A 15,090-nucleotide genomic window follows, 5' to 3' on the forward strand; every position below is an offset into this window, starting at 1 on the left:
GCAGTTCCTGGAAGGTGAGAGTGGGTCCTGGGGCGGACGGAAGTAGAAGGAGCAGTTCCTGGAAGGTGAGAGTGGGTCCTGGGGCGGACGGAAGTGGAAGGGGCAGTTCCTGGCAGGTGAGAGTGGGTCCTGGGGCGGACGGAAGTGGAAGGGGCAGTTCCTGGCAGGTGAGAGTGGGTCCTGCGGCGGACGGAAGTGGAAGGGGCAGTTCCTGGAAGGTGAGAGTGGGTCCTGGGGCGGACGGAAGTGGAAGGGGCAGTTCCTGGAAGGTGAGAGTGGGTCCTGGGGTGGACGGAAGTGGAAGGGGCAGTTCCTGGAAGGTGAGAGTGGGTCCTGGGGCGGACGGAAGTGGAAGGGGCAGTTCCTGGAAGGTGAGAGTGGGTCCTGGGGCGGACGGAAGTGGAAGGGGCAGTTCCTGGAAGGTGAGAGTGGGTCCTGCGGCGGACGGAAGTGGAAGGGGCAGTTCCTGGAAGGTGAGACTGGGTCCCGGGGCGGGCGGAAGGGACAAGTATGTTAAGCAAAAAAAACGATCAGCACTTGGTCTACGGCAGCAGGAGCTGAGAAGTGAGGAATCCTAGGGCCTTAAACGAGTGGCCCACTGTGGCAAAAACTTTTTTAAACAAAAAAATAGACAGCCCCTAAGGAGTGTTCCAATGACCACCTCTTAAGCAATACAATTGACCCACAAACAATGCAGAGATTAGGGGCACCAACCCGCCACACAGTCGAAATTCGGCCAATAACTTTTGACTACCCCAAAACGGATTTACTAATAGCCTATTCTTGGGTAGAAGCCTCAGTGATCATGCAGATAGTCGGTTAATACACATTTTTTATGTTATATGTATTGTATAGTGTATTCTTAGAGTAAAGTAAGCTAGAGGAAAAAAGCAATCCTAGGGAAAATGTGTTTACTATTCATTAAGTGCCTCATCATAGAGGTTCTTCTCCGCATCTTTGCATTGAGTAGGCTGAGGAGGAGGAGGTGGAAGGAGAAGGGAAGGGGTTGGTCTTGCTGTCTAAGGGTTGGCAGAAGTGAAAGAAAATCCATGTGTAAGTAAGTGACCCATGTGGTTTAAACCTGTTGTTCAAGAGTCAACTGTTTGAACAGGGAAGTTTTGAAGTGACCTCTTTTCTTTTCTTTTCTTTTCTTTTCTTTTCTTTTCTTTTTTTCTTGAGACAGAGTCTCACTCTGCTGCCCAGGCTGGAGTGCAGTGGCTCGATCTTGGCTCACTGAAATGGAAGTGACCTCTTTTCAAATAGGGCATGGCAGGGAAAGGGGGAGGAAAATGGCAAAGTCTGCCCCATAAACTCGAGACCAAGATCCCCAATTTCTTCCCCTGGTGAGTGAGGCTCTCATTTCCAGGACCACGAAGTCTATTTGGGTTCAAAGACCACCTAGGCTCTGGGCTTGGCCTTCCAAGAGAAGAGGGTACCTGGGCCCTCCCAAGAATGCAGAGGTGTCCGCCCCTGGACGTGTGACCGCAGCTCTGACCCTGTCCCTGGTCTGGGCTTCATTACACCAGTCACTCCTCCTCCTGCAGGTGGACCCAGCCACAGGCTCCGGAGTTCTCTAAACCAGGCAACACGTGGTTGTGGGTGGATGTGCTTGCAGGCAGAGGAAGAGGTCTCCGGCTTACATCAGAATCTCAAAGTTGACACCCAAAAAAGGTAAAAGCTCCTGCCAGATGCTGGCATATACAACTAACCAGGATAATGCTCTGGGTGTACGTCCTGGCACACTGGAAGAGCATTCTTGTTCATGGTGGTGGTTTCAAATATTTCAGTGAGTTTTCCCTTCAATGCCTCAGCCGGGAGCCACTTCAGTTCAGCGCGGGCAGCAAGGGAGCTTCAAGGACTCGTAGTTATGCATTCAAGCTTGTACACAGAAAACAGGTCACAGGTGTGTGGAAGATAGCTGTCAATCAATATTCAGATGTAGCATTCCATAACTGAGGCATAGGGCATATCTGACCTCATCTGACATGGCTAAAATCATGATTGTTTTTCTAACTGGGAAATTTATGTAACTTATTTGACAATAAAGAACCATCTCTCTCTCCCCATTTTCTGACATAACACTAGTAATTAGGGAAATGTTCCAATGATGTTCACGAAAGAACAAACCAATGTCTTGTGCCTTAATACCACCTACTTGACACACATGACTCTTGCTGCTTCCATATGACACTAAAATATCGAGAGTGCCAGGAAGTCTCTTTAATCGTTCTCCAACGTGCTCAGGAGATGAAGTCATTCTGTGAAGTGGACTTCGGTTGACATCACTGAGAAAATGTCCTAGAGAAAGTAGAACTTGTAATAATACGCTTGTAATAAAAAGTAAAGCTTTACAGAAATAATGCAACTTCTTTCCAGTTATTTATTTATTTATTTATTTCTGCCTGCCTGCCTGCCTTCCTGCCTTCCTTCCTTCCTTCCTTCCTTCCTTCCTTCCTTCCTTCCTTCCTCCTTGCTTTCTTCTTTTCTTCTTTCTTTTCTTCCCTCTGTGGCCCAGGCTGGAGTACACTCGGCGCGCTGCAGGCTCCCGTGATTCTCCTGCCCTGGCCTGCGGGCTGCCTGCGATTGCAGGCGCGCGCCACCACCCCTCCCTGGTTTTTCTCCTTTGGCTGGAGGCGCGGTTTCGCCATGTGGGCCAGGCTGGTCTCCAGCTCCTGACCTCAAATGGTCTGCCCGCCTCGGCCTCCCGAGGTGCTGGGACTGCAGACGGAGGCTCGCTCACTCGCTGCTCCGTGTTGCCCGGGCTGGAGTGCGGTGGCGTGGTCTTGGCTCGCTGCAGCCTCCGCCTCCCAGCCGCCTGCCTTGGCCTCCCAGGGTGCTGGGATTGCAGCCTCTGCCCGGCCGCCGCCCCGTCTGGGAGGTGGGGAGCGTCTCTGCCCGGCTACCCATCGTCTGGGAAGTGAGGAGCGCCTCTGCGCGGCCGCCCCTTCTGGGAAGTGAGGAGCGCCTCTGCCCGGCCGCCCCATCTGGGAAGTGAGGAGCACCTCTGCCTGGCCACCCCGTCTGGGATGTGGGGAGCGCCTCTGCCCGGCCGCCTCGTCTGGGAGGTCTACCACAGAGGCCAGAAGCAATGTGGGGGCTGGACGTGGTGGCTCACGCCTGTAGTCCCAGTACTCTGGGAGGCCGAGGCGGGTTGATCACTTCAGGCTAGGAGTTCGAGACCAGTCTGGCCAACATGGCGAAACATATGAAAAATACAACTGACAAACCAACCAACCAATCCAGCGACAACAAAACAGGTCTACCCTGGAGTCATACTCTAATTTTTTCTATTTTCCTCCCTTTCTGATCCTTTATCCCACTTTCTTTTTCTTCCTCTTCCTTCTCCTTCTTCTTTGTCAAATAGAGGATTGAGTTATTATCATTGATCCATACAAAGTCCCTCTCTCATTTATTTTCTTTAATTCCCACCCCCCATTTCTATTCCCCGTCTTCCCATGGGCAACCTTCCTAATATGTTTGATATGCATCTTTTTGTTTGTATGTACTTTTAGAAAATGTTTATTGTTTTGTGTGCAAAAAAAATTTAAAAAAATATATGTATTTATTATTATTTTTTTTTTTTTTTGAGACGGAGCCTTTCTCTGTCCCCCAGGCTGGAGTGCAGTGGCACGATCTTGGCTCACTGCAAGCTCCGGCTCCTGGGTTCACGCCATTCTCCTGCCTCAGCCTCCCGAGTAGCTGGGACTACAGGGGCCCGCCAACACGCCCGGCTAATTTTTTGTATTTTTAGTAGAAACGAGGTTTCACCGTGTTAGCCAGGATGGTCTCGATCTCCTGACCTCGTGATCCGCCCGCCTCGGCCTCCTGAAGTGCTGGAATTACAGGCTTGAGCCACCGCACCCGGCCTCTTTCCAGTTTTTAGATGTTAATTTTAATTGGTTCAGGGCAACCTGTTTCTGCATCAAAGTCTTGGGAAGCTTCCAACTGTTTTTATTTGTTTTTTTTTTTTTTTTAGAAATAGAGTCTCACTGTGTCACCCAGGCCAAAGTATAGTAGTATGGTCATGGCTCACTACAGTCTCAACCTCCCAGTCTCAAGCAATCCTCAGGCCTCCACTACCTGAATAGCTGGGACTACAGCTGTGCCACCATGTTCTGCTAATGTTTAATTAATTTATTTATTTATACTTATTTATTTTTTGTAGAGACAGGATCTCGTTATGTGGCTGAGGCTGGCCTCAAACTCCTGGTCTCAAGCAATCCTTGTGTCAGCCTCCTAAAATGCTGAGATTATAGACATGAGCCACAGCACACAGCTGATTTATTATTTTATTTTCTCAGAACTCTATGCAACCTGATTCTGCATACTTAAGGAAAGAGAAGCCAGACAAAGGTGGAAGCAGTTACACACAATGTGAGCATCATTTGGCACTTAGACAAGAGAGGCGGATTTTAAAAATAAAAGATCCACATGTCGCAATTGGCTGTGGGCTTGTATATGGACTCCAGTACTTTTTATTTTTACTTTTTTAGGAGATAGTGTCTCACTCTGTTGCTCAAGCTGGAGTGCAGTGATATAATCATAGCTCACTGTAATCTCAAACTTCTGAGTTCAAGTGATCCTCCTGCCTCAGCCTCCCAAGTAGCTGGGACTACAGGTGTGCCATCGCTCCAGGCTAATTTTTTTTGGATTTTGTAGAGACGAGGTCTCCCTATGTTGCCCAGGCTAGTCTCAAACATCTGACCTCAAGCAATCCTCCCTCCTTGGCCTCCAAAGAGCTGGGATTATAGATGTGAGCCACTGTACCCAGCCAAGAAACCAACCCCACCTGTTTTCTGTATAAAGTCGAGCATCTAGATACAAAGCAAAATAATTTTTGAAGATCAAAGAATCCGCAGGGAAGCTGGTGGGAGGGGAATAGGCAGAAGGCAGCGTTTTCTGGTCTACAGTTTTGCTTATTCTTGGACTTTCCAAAGTCCCAAAAGAAGCGGAAGGAAAGTGAGAAGGGAGGAAGAGGTAAGAGGAAAGGAGGAAAGTTGCCCCTCTGCGGTTGCAGATTAGCCCAAGGCAGCTCAGTAGCTGGGAAGGAAGGAAGGAATGAAACCCCCAAGGCGGAAGGCGGAGTCAGAGTCCTGGGTCCAACAGGGTCTGGAGGGGAGGAGGGTGCAGGGAGCCAAAGACCTTCCTGCTAGCACTGCAGCCTCTTAAATTGCTTAGGCTTTTATCCAAATTTGATGTGTCCGCGTTTTGTCGACCTCCAAACCAAGTCACTCAGGGTAACCCAAGCAGGAAGGGGAGGATGATAGGAGAAGGGGCCCCACCTGATGCTGCCCTTCTGGCTTTTATCCATTCCTAGGAATGACAGGGGATGCCCCTATGGGAGAATACAGTGGCGTGGAGCAGCAGTGGAGAATTCCAAGTCCGAAAAACAATTGGCATTTTAAAGGAAAGTAAGAAATCACCCTGAATATATGAAATATTGGGAAAAAAAGTTGTTACTAATAATTCTCAAGAGACCACTCTGGTGAGATTGGGTTTCTTTGGGGATGTGTCGAACAGGGTGTACGTACTGAGTGGGCACATCCCACCCACCCTTCAGGCTCCTCCCTCAGCTCCTGTCTCCTGAAGCAGTCAGAGGGCAGCTGCGGTCCTCACCTCCTCCGAGCGACCCACTCACTCATTCACTCACTCACTCATTCATTCACTCACTCATTCATTCACTCGCTCATTCATTCACTCGCTCATTCGGTCACTCACTCATTCAGGCACTCACTCATTCAGGCACTCATTCATTCACGCACTCATTCATTCACGCACTCATTCAGGCACTCACTCATTCAGTCACTCACTCATTCAGGCACTCATTCATTCACTCATTCAGGCACTCATTCATTCACTCAGTCACCCACTCATTCATTCACTCACTCATTCAGGCACTCACTCATTCACTCACTCATTCAGTCACTCACTCATTCACTCACTTATTCACTCATTCATTCACTCCGTCACTCGCTCACTCACTCATTCACTCACTCATTACTCATTTACTCATTCACTCACCCTTTTACTCAATCACTCATTCATTCAGTCATTCACTCATTAACCAATTTACTCAATCATTCACTCATTCACTAACCCATTCACTCACTCAATCACTCATTCACTCACCTGTTCACTCATTCACTGTGGGGAAAAGAAAGAGATCAGATTGTTACTGTGTCTGTGGCTGTTAATCTGTAACCCTACCCCCAACCCTGTGCTCCCTGAAACACGTGCTGTGTCAACTCAGGGTTAAATGGATTAAGGGCTGTGCCGGGTGTGCTTTGTTAAAACACCTGCTTGAAGGCAGCATGCTTGTTAAGAGTCATCACCACTCCCTAACCTCAAACCACTCCCTAATCTCAAGTAGCCAGAGACACAAAACACCGCGGAAGGCCGCAGGGACCTCTGCCTAGGAAAGCCAGGCACTGTCCAAGGTTTCTCCCCATGTTATAGTCTGAAATATGGCCTCGTGGGAAGAGCAGGACCTGACCATCCCCTAGCCCGACACCCGTAAAGGGTCTGTGCTGAGGAGGATTAGTAAAAGAGGAAGGAACGCCTCTTTGCAGTTGAGATAAGAAGATGGCTTCTGTCTCCTGCTCGTCCCTGGGCAATGGAATGCCTCGGTGTAAAGCTGATTGTATGTTCCATCTACTGAGATAGCGGAAAACTACCTTAAGGCTGGAGGTGGGACATGCTGACAGCAATACTGCTCCTTAAGGCATTGAGATGTTTATGTATATGCACATCAAAAGCACAGCACTTTTTTCTTTACCTTGTTTATGATGCAGAGACATTTTTCACATGTTTTTCTGCTGACCTTCTCTCCACTATTACCCTATTGTCCTGCCACATCCCCCTCTCAGGGAAATGCCCGATAATGATCAATAAATACTAAGGGAACTCAGAGGCCCTTGCGGCGTGGATTCTCCGTATGCTGAACACCGGTCCCCTGGGCCCCTTTTTCTTTCTCTATACTTTGTGTCTCTTTCTTTTCTAAGTCTCTCATTCCACCTAATGAGAAACACCCACAGGTGTGGAGGGGCAACCCACCCCTTCAATTCACTCCCTCATTCTCTCACTCCCTCATTCACACACTCAGCCATTCACTGACTCACCCTTTCATTCACTCACCCATTCACTCATTCACTCATTCCCTCATTCAGTCATTCACTCACTCATTCACCTCTTCACTCATTCACTCTCTCACTCACTGATTCACTTACGCTTTACTCATACACTTATTTATTGACTCGTTCACTCATTCATTCATTCACTCACTCATTCACTTCTTCACTCACTTGTTCACTCACTCATTCACTCACTCACTCTTTCACTCACCCATTCACTCACCCACTCATTTGCTCACTCACTCATTCACCCACTCACCCATTCACTGAGTCATTCATTCACTCACTCATTCACTCATCACTCATTCATTCCCTCAGTCACTCCCTCACTTATTTACTCACCCATTCACTAAGTCATTGATTCATTCACTTATTCACTCACTCATTCACTAAGTCACTCGTTCATTCACTTATTCACTCACCCATTCACTCATTCATTCACTCATTCACTCACTCATTCGCTCACTCACACATTCACTTACTCACGTTGACTCATTCACCCACTCATTTCACTCACTCATTTACTCACTCATTTACTCCTTCACTCACTCACTCCATTCATTCAGCAGCACCCATGACAGGTTCACTCTGTCCTGGGCTGTGCTGTTGCCCTGAGCCTTCAACAGGGAATAGTCAAAGATCTCTGAATCCACAGCATTTGGAGTTCAGCAGGGGGGCCTGTCGAGAAGCCCAGCAGATACATGAAATGCCCCATATGTGACACGCATGAGGCTGTTTTGAGAGAAGCGGGGAGGGAACAGGAGTGTGCATGGAGCCTGAAATTTCTAAGAGGGTGATCTGGGGAGGCCTCACCAGGCAAGAGACCTTGCAGGACAGACCTGAGGAAGGTGGGCAGAGTGGGTAGGGAGAGGAGGGCCATGGCTGAGGAAAGAGCAGGCTGGGCCTGAGGTTGTCGGGTGCCCGCATGGGCCTCTGGGCAGCACTAGGATCTGATGGACCAGTGGACAGGCCAGTGGGCCATGTGTGGGGCCTGTGACTCCAAGTCAGCAGAGAGATGCCTGAATTACATCCCGATAGGTGCATCCTGACTTTGAAGCTGAGGACACCCGAGGCATGGAGGTGGGGAGGAGGTGGGGGCAGAGCAGGGGATGGGGAGGGAGCCTGTGTCGGTCCAGGTCACAGGTGGTAGCTTGGCCCCAGTGGCTCCGGATGCAGTGAAGAGCCAGGAGGGACTTTCCTGAGAGACTTGGATGCCAGGGTAGAGCAGCACGGCAAGGCTTCAGCCTGAGCGCCTGGGAGGATGGAGCACCAGGAGCTGAGGTGAGGAAGGCTGAGGGGTGGGGGGTTGTGTGGGGGTGCAGAGGCCTGAGCTCAGTTTGGCCCCTGCAGATTTGAGATGCCCACTCCATGCACAGGCAGAAACAGCAGGGGAAGGGAAGAGGCTGCAGCTCAGGTAGCCCTGGTGGTGGAATGTGCAGCCCACATGCCGGAGCACTGGGTTATGGTGCCCTCGTGGCTAGGAGCTGCTTCCCTCCTGGGATGCCAGAACTCCTTTAGGGCACATCGGCAGCTCCTGCGCTCACTGCAGAGGGGAAGTGGGAAGGGCATCTGTCCCTATGCATGTTCTCCTTCACCTTGTCCTAGGCAGGTCCCAGGCTGCACATCCCCTCCCAAGTGGCTCCCCGTGGCCCCTGCCCCTAGGGTTCACAGCCAGACCCTCGAAGAGGGCTGGACTCAGCTGCTCACTTTCGATGAATAGTATCAGGCAAAAGAGACGGCGGTCTTTCCTGAGATTGGATTGGGAAGGGCTGCAGGTTCCATCCACTGGAATTCTCCCCCTGGCTCTAGACACGTGTTTGTTCTGGCAAAGCCAGTCACCTGCCCAGGGCAGAGGGCAGCCTGAAGCTGATGCCAGGGAGAGACTGGGGCCTTCAGTCCAACAGCCTGCAAGCAACAGAATCCTGCCAGCAACACAGGAATGAGCGCGGAAGCAGCTCCTCTCCTGATGAGCCTGAGCTTTCAGAAGACACTGCAGCCCTGGGCAGACACCTGTTGAAGCCACGGAGAGCCCCGGGGGCAGAGGGCCCAGTGAAGCCTGCCTGAACTCCTGGCCCAAGGAGTAATCATTCCTGTGGTATAACTGTGTGCTGGTGTGGGCCACAGTTTGCTGTATTCTGTCAAGGGACAATAAAGAACACACACACGTCAGGTCCCACTGGGTGGAAGCTGTACAGTCAGCACGGCATGCAGTATCTTCCTCTTGAATTAGAAGATTCATTGCTAAGGCCAAAGATTAAAAAAAAAAGTCTCTAGTTGTAGCACCATTAAAATACATGACTTGCAAAAAAAAAAAAAAAAAGAGAAGTAGCTATGCTTTTCCATCTTAGCTACAGGTATATATAAATATATGTTAATTCCTTGACTGACTGAGCAATGGGCCAAACTCATGAGAATAGATGTGTGAGGATGGTCAGTGACCACCCTGACTCCAGCCCTTATATACAGACAAAGTTTTGAATATAATTTATAACCCTGGGGGTCTGCACACTCTAAATTCTATTGTTTTTAATTAACTATTTCTATTCCCCAAACAATATCTGTTCATTGGAGAGAAAAATGGCATTACCTATACTAAGCAAAAGAAAGGAAATAAAATGCTCAGAAACATTTACATATGTATGCACACTCACACACACACACACGAACACGCGCGCACAGGCTCACACTGCGTCCAGGCCTGCCTCTTCACTTATTTGTATGACCTGAACATATTTCCATGTCAGTCGACACTTATCTTCGTAGCGGTAACAGCAATTAAATATTATTGCAGCATATATTTTTAACCATCATTTATTTAACTCGTCATGTTTGAACTGCTAGGCTGTATCTATCGTTTTCTGTATTACAGACGATTTGATGACAAATGACCAATCCTCTAATGTTCAATATAAAAATATCAATTGTATAAGGAGATAAGGGGCATTTGGCTAAAATAAAATTCAGTGTGTCCCACCTTCTCCACATGTAATTTGCTCTAAAAAGGCATGAATAATTAAATTAGCCCTTCTATTCTCCAGCACAGATCCTGAGCCCAGCGGTGGGTGCAGGTGCTTAGAGCCTGGCTCTGCTCTTCTGCCGCCAGAAGGCGAAGGCCGCCCAACTGCCACCTTAAGACACCCAGGATTCTCCTCTCCTTTTTTATTAATAGAATAGTGCTCAGGCTCAGTGCATGACAGCAGCGCTCTCTGACTTTGCACTTATCAGAGTAACCTGGGGGGCTTGTTTAAAAATATACATTCCCTGGCTGCGCTCCCAGAAATTGGACTTCAGTGATTTAGAGGGAGTGTGCATAGGCCAGGTGATTCTGAAGACCAAGAGGGATTAGGAATTGCCCCGTTAATTCTGGCCAAGGGAGAGATCAGACCAGCCAGCACTGTCCGCAGCAGATTTTTTTTCTCCTCTTTTGCAATGAATATTTGATGCTCAGAGGGATGAGCCCCAGGATGAGGCACACATCCATGAAGAATCCATGCCTCTCCATCTTTTCCCCAGGATTGCCCTAAGGCGAGCCGCTCCTCTGTGACTCCTTCACTTTCCCCGGTTCATAGAGCAGGCCTCTTCTTAGTCTCTTTTCTTATCTGTTCAACAAACACCCACTGCGCAGGACCATCCTCCGGTGAGCCGTCCAGTGGGGCCGTTTGAGAGCCCTTCTTCGTGGGGTGAGCACTGAAGGAACTGGGGCCCCATAAGCCCGTGCTTCTGTGGGGGCTGCCCCCTCTCCCATCGCAGGGTAACTGGCACCAGGCTGTTAAGCTGTGGATGGGCAACCGCACAGCGCATTGAATGTGCGTATTTCAGTACGTGGAGTTGGCCAGTGGAGTCGGCCGAGGTCGGGCCGAGAGTACAGCAGCGCGAGTGTCCGTGGGGAGGGAGGGTCCTCCCGCCTCCCCGCCAGGCCAGTCCTGTTGCGCCTCCTCCTGCCCCACTCTGACTTTCGCGCGCCCAGGCCCAGGCGCCGCCAGGGCGTCTCTAAGGGTCGCGCGCCGATACCCTCCTCCACCCCACGGCTTCTTCTCCTCAAGGGCGGGGCTGGGGGCCCAGGAGCGCCACAGCCCCCATAGGCCCAGGAAATGGCAGCTTCGTCATGGCCCAGCCCGCCGCGCTCACCTTTTCCCACCACCTGCAGGATCCACTCTCCTTCCGTCCTTCCCGACCTCAGCCTGCAGAGGAAATCTGGGGGCGGGGATCGAGGAAGCCGAGCCCCGAGGCTCCCAGCGCCGCCCCAGGAGGAATCCTGCGGGCCACTAGAAGCTGTGCGCGCGGTCGGGCTCGGCCCCCACAACGGCCCGAGCGGCCGGGCCTGCCGCGAGCCTCTGCGTCCAGGTGGGGTCTCCGCGCCCCCATTCCACCCCTCCCCTCCATCGGCGCTCCCCGCAACTGCGGGGTTTCCACCCGCTCCGGGGCTCGCGCCCACTCACGGTCTCCCTCGCCCCCCAAGGAGATGCTCCCCGCGTTCTATCCCGCCCCGCCCTGGCGAGCCCCGCAAGCGATGTGACCCCGCTCCCCTGCGGTCTCCCTCCTCCGGACGCTGCCCCTGCCCCACCTGTGGCGCTCCCGTCATCTCTGGAGCCCCCAACCAGAGTCCTCCAGCCCACCTGCGAGGCTCGCGCACCTGCGACGCGGCCCCACCAGCAGGGACCCCGCCCACCTGTGGCGCTATCCCCGCCTCTGCCACCTCCCCCACCGCTAGCGCGGCCCCCACCTACGACGACCCCCGCATAGGTGCTCCTGCCCACACCCGCCCGGCCCTGGCCCCGGCCCCGGCCCCGGCCCCCGCCCCTACCCGCGCCCGCGCCACCACCCCCGCAGCCCCTCCCGTACGCTCGGGCCCCGCCCGTCACCGCCCATTGGCTCTGGGGCCGGGCGGGGCCGCGGGCTGGGCGGCGGTTCTGAGTCGGGTGCGCGCGGGCAGGGTCCCCATTGCCTGCTGCGCACCCGGACGGGTGGCTCCCCTCGGCCTCCTAGCCATGGACGCGGACGACTCCCGGGCCCCCAAGGGCTCCTTGCGGAAGTTCCTGGAACACCTCTCCGGGGCCGGCAAGGCCATCGGCGTGCTGACCAGCGGCGGGGATGCTCAAGGTGCGCGCCCCCCTCCCAGCGGCGAGGGAGGGACGGACGGAGCTGGGGAGAACCGGGCGAAGGCGATGGGGGGACTGGAGAGAAGAGGGGGGAAGCGATGGGGGGGACCCGGGGAAAGGTGGGGAAGCGATGGGGAGAACCAGGAAGAAGCCCGCGCCCGGAAGCGGCAGGGGTACCTGCGGGGCGGCATGAGCCGGCGAGGCAGCCCCGGGGTCCTTGCCTGGTGGGGTGGGGGAGGAAGGGACATGGCGGTAGGAACCTCCATCCGGAAGATCAGTGAGCTTTCCACCTCGGGTTTATGTTTTAAATTGAACCTGGCAGAGGGAGTCGCCCGGAGCGCCCTCGGGGGTCGCTCTGCCTCTGAGCTGTAGGACGGGGCCGGGCGTCCCCTCCGAAGCGTGGGTACAGCGCGATCACTTCCTATGTGCCCCCCCGCCCCCCAACTCCACCCCACGCCATCCCCTGGAGTGTCGAAGAAGAAACGGCTGGGTCCCCGCGCGCCTCCTGTCGCCTCGTGCCCCGCGCGGCGTGGGCGGGGTCCCGGCTGCTGCAATGCGGGACGCGGCGGGGGTGCGCGGGGTTCCCGCCTGGCGTCTCCGGGGCGGTCCGGCAGCCCCTCGCGTTTCCGCTGGGAGATTTTAAAAAAGGGTTTCCTGCGCTTGCATGTGCTGTCGCCTTCCGGCTCGTGACAAAACCGAAAACCAAAATGGGTCCCAGGCCCTCCCCGCTAGCCGCCGCAGACGGGAAGGATCAGGAAGCGGGGACTCCGGGATGTCAGCGGCGCCGCGGCGCGGGCTCCGGGCTTCCCTGCCCTGCAATGTGGAAGCTGCTCTCTAGGAGGGGCCAGAGCCTGGGCCCACGGACGCGGGCGCGCCGGGAGGATATTTAACATTGAAGAGCGGAAAGTGGCGGAGAGTCGGCGCGCCCCAGGCCCCGGGTGCACGTGGGGGCGCCGGTGCCCGGACGGTGGAGCGTCCGGATTCGCGCAATCCCTGGCGGGTAGATCGGCGCTTCTCAGGCGAACGCAACCTGGGAGCCTTAGCGATCGCGCAGGCTGGAGATGCGACGCGCCCAGAGCTGGGTTTTGATTTTTATTTTCCCGGTTCCTCCTGCCGCAGATGCGTGGAAAGGCCCGGATGGCGGATTTCCTCCCGTTTCGGGACCGCGCACTGCACAGAGATGAAGCGGGGAGGCGCCCCCCGCCCACGGCGCCGGTGACCTTCCCTTTGCCCTTGAGCGCGCGGGGCGGGCACGGGTGCCGCAGGTTGAGGCGCTGTGGGCGCCGCCCCGCCCGCCGCGAGCGCCTACGTGATGCCCGGCCCGTCGTCTCCACGTGCCCCGGCCCCGACACCCGTGCGCCGCGCGCTCCCCGGGACCACGGCGCAGCCTCCCCAGGCCCAGCGCCCCCCGCGGGAGACCCGGGTGGCAGCGCCAGGCCCTGCCCCGCAGCCCGCCCCCCAGCGCCCCTGGGAAGTGCTCTGGCGTTAGCATTCCAGTAAAAGGACCCCAGCATCAGCGTTCCTCCGGCAGGGTTGGGTTCTCAGAGAAAGAAAACGTGATGCAGCAGAGGCTGGGATTGGAGAAATAGGAGAGTGAAGTGGAAATAGTCTGGCCCGCGTGACTTAAACCGGCCCTGAGATGTGCGGGTACTAATGGAGCCGCCTTGGGGTCGGGGTAGGACCCAGAGTGGCTTCTTGGTCAAAGGCCTTCAGAAGCAGAGGGAGCACCTTGAGTGACCTTACCTGGGCCGCGAAAGACAAGAAACCTTTGGCACGGGAAGAGGAACTGATCTCTGGAAGCCACCAGGGTGGGTGGAAAGTCAGGGTTTCAAGGTTATTTTGGAATTTAGGTGCTGTGGGCCCCGCACGGTGGCTCATGCTTGTCATCCCAGTGCTTTGGGAGGCCGAGGCAGGAGGATCGCTTGAGCCGAGGAGTTCCAGAGCTGCCTGGGCAACATAGTGAGACTCTGTGTCTACAAAAAAAATAAAAAAGAAAGAAAAAAAATTAAGATGCTGTATGCGGAAAATATTTATGGGTCATTCTTTTGAGCTCCATGTCCAAAAGCTTGCTAAAATGCGTGGGAGTTCGTGTACAGGCATGTGAGATCAGGATACATTGGCAGAATCGCGATGTTCTCTGTTACCCTGGTTTTGCCACCTGGGAGGAGTTAGACATATTGAAGGTTAGTAAGTCCATGCATCTTCTCTTCTGGGGAAAAAGGTACTTTGGAAACCAATACTATGTGGGAACGCGGCTTGGTTGGTGCAGCCTCGGGTTAATAGGAGACAGTTGCCCTCAGCTCTGCAGGTGGCATCAAATATGGTGGCCTCGAGCCCACATCGGTCACACCTGGGCTGTCCCTGGGGAAGCCCGCCATGGCGGGTCGCCTGGGCATTCTTTCCCTGGCAGAGCTGAAGTCACAGTTTTTTTGTAGACTCTGTAAAGAGCCTTCGGTGATAGGATCTTGAACCTGCTAGAGCATTGGGACGCATCTCTTTTAAGGAAGTTCCCCTCCAGGTGTGCTCAGAGGGCCTGGTCTTAGCTGCCACAGATTTACAAACCCTTACAGTAAGGAGGTTATCCCTTGAGAATTTATCTGTGTGCCCCCATTCTTTTACCATTTTATTCTGCTTCTATTAGTACTTGATTTTCCCTGACATAGAAGACTATTGCCTGTAGCTAGAGATGAGAGAACACATTCACATTCACTTATTAATTTCAGGAGAATTTTCTGTCAGATGTGAAATTATGGTAAAATTCCATATATTAAGATAACCATAGCTACCATTTGTTGAAAACATTTTGTATTCTAGGAGCTTTACACTTCTTATCTCCAACCCTAAATACATGATCCCAAGAG

General features: G+C 53.4%; 1 protein-coding gene and 3 long non-coding RNA genes across 9 annotated transcripts in view; 3 read left to right on the forward strand and 1 right to left on the reverse strand.

The window, feature by feature from the left end:
- Positions 1 to 421: 421 nt before the first annotated feature.
- LOC134731574 (uncharacterized) lies at positions 422 to 1,562 on the forward strand. Of its 2 annotated transcripts, none has more exons than XR_010113977.1 (3): positions 422 to 473; positions 1,184 to 1,343; positions 1,545 to 1,562. It is a non-coding gene; the product is annotated as an uncharacterized lncRNA (long non-coding RNA). The 2 variants fall into 2 exon arrangements; XR_010113978.1 differs by lacking the exon at positions 422 to 473 and adding an exon at positions 480 to 564.
- A 17-nt stretch (positions 1,563 to 1,579) lies between these two features.
- LOC129491819 (uncharacterized) lies at positions 1,580 to 4,457 on the forward strand. Its single transcript, XR_008660631.1, has 2 exons — positions 1,580 to 1,671; positions 4,302 to 4,457. It is a non-coding gene; the product is annotated as an uncharacterized lncRNA (long non-coding RNA).
- A 5,468-nt stretch (positions 4,458 to 9,925) lies between these two features.
- On the reverse strand, positions 9,926 to 11,523 carry LOC134731613 (uncharacterized). The gene is made up of 2 exons (XR_010114032.1): positions 11,259 to 11,523; positions 9,926 to 10,904 (listed from the first exon to the last, which is right to left on the reverse strand). It is a non-coding gene; the product is annotated as an uncharacterized lncRNA (long non-coding RNA).
- A 432-nt stretch (positions 11,524 to 11,955) lies between these two features.
- The window catches only part of PFKP (phosphofructokinase, platelet), a 71,289-nt gene continuing 68,154 nt past the window's right edge, over positions 11,956 to 15,090 (forward strand). For 4 of the 5 annotated variants that reach the window (XM_055296370.2, XM_063611046.1, XM_055296372.2 and 1 more), the window contains exon 1: positions 12,003 to 12,230. In XM_055296370.2, coding sequence (XP_055152345.2) covers positions 12,119 to 12,230 — 112 coding nt within the window. In that variant the 5' untranslated portion in view covers positions 12,003 to 12,118. Of the gene's footprint in view, positions 12,231 to 15,090 lie in introns of all 5 variants that reach the window. The other variant, XM_055296371.2, reaches the window with a different exon arrangement.

This window comes from Symphalangus syndactylus, chromosome 10 (assembly GCF_028878055.3).
Source record: "Symphalangus syndactylus isolate Jambi chromosome 10, NHGRI_mSymSyn1-v2.1_pri, whole genome shotgun sequence".
NCBI classification, from domain to species: domain Eukaryota; kingdom Metazoa; phylum Chordata; class Mammalia; order Primates; family Hylobatidae; genus Symphalangus; species Symphalangus syndactylus.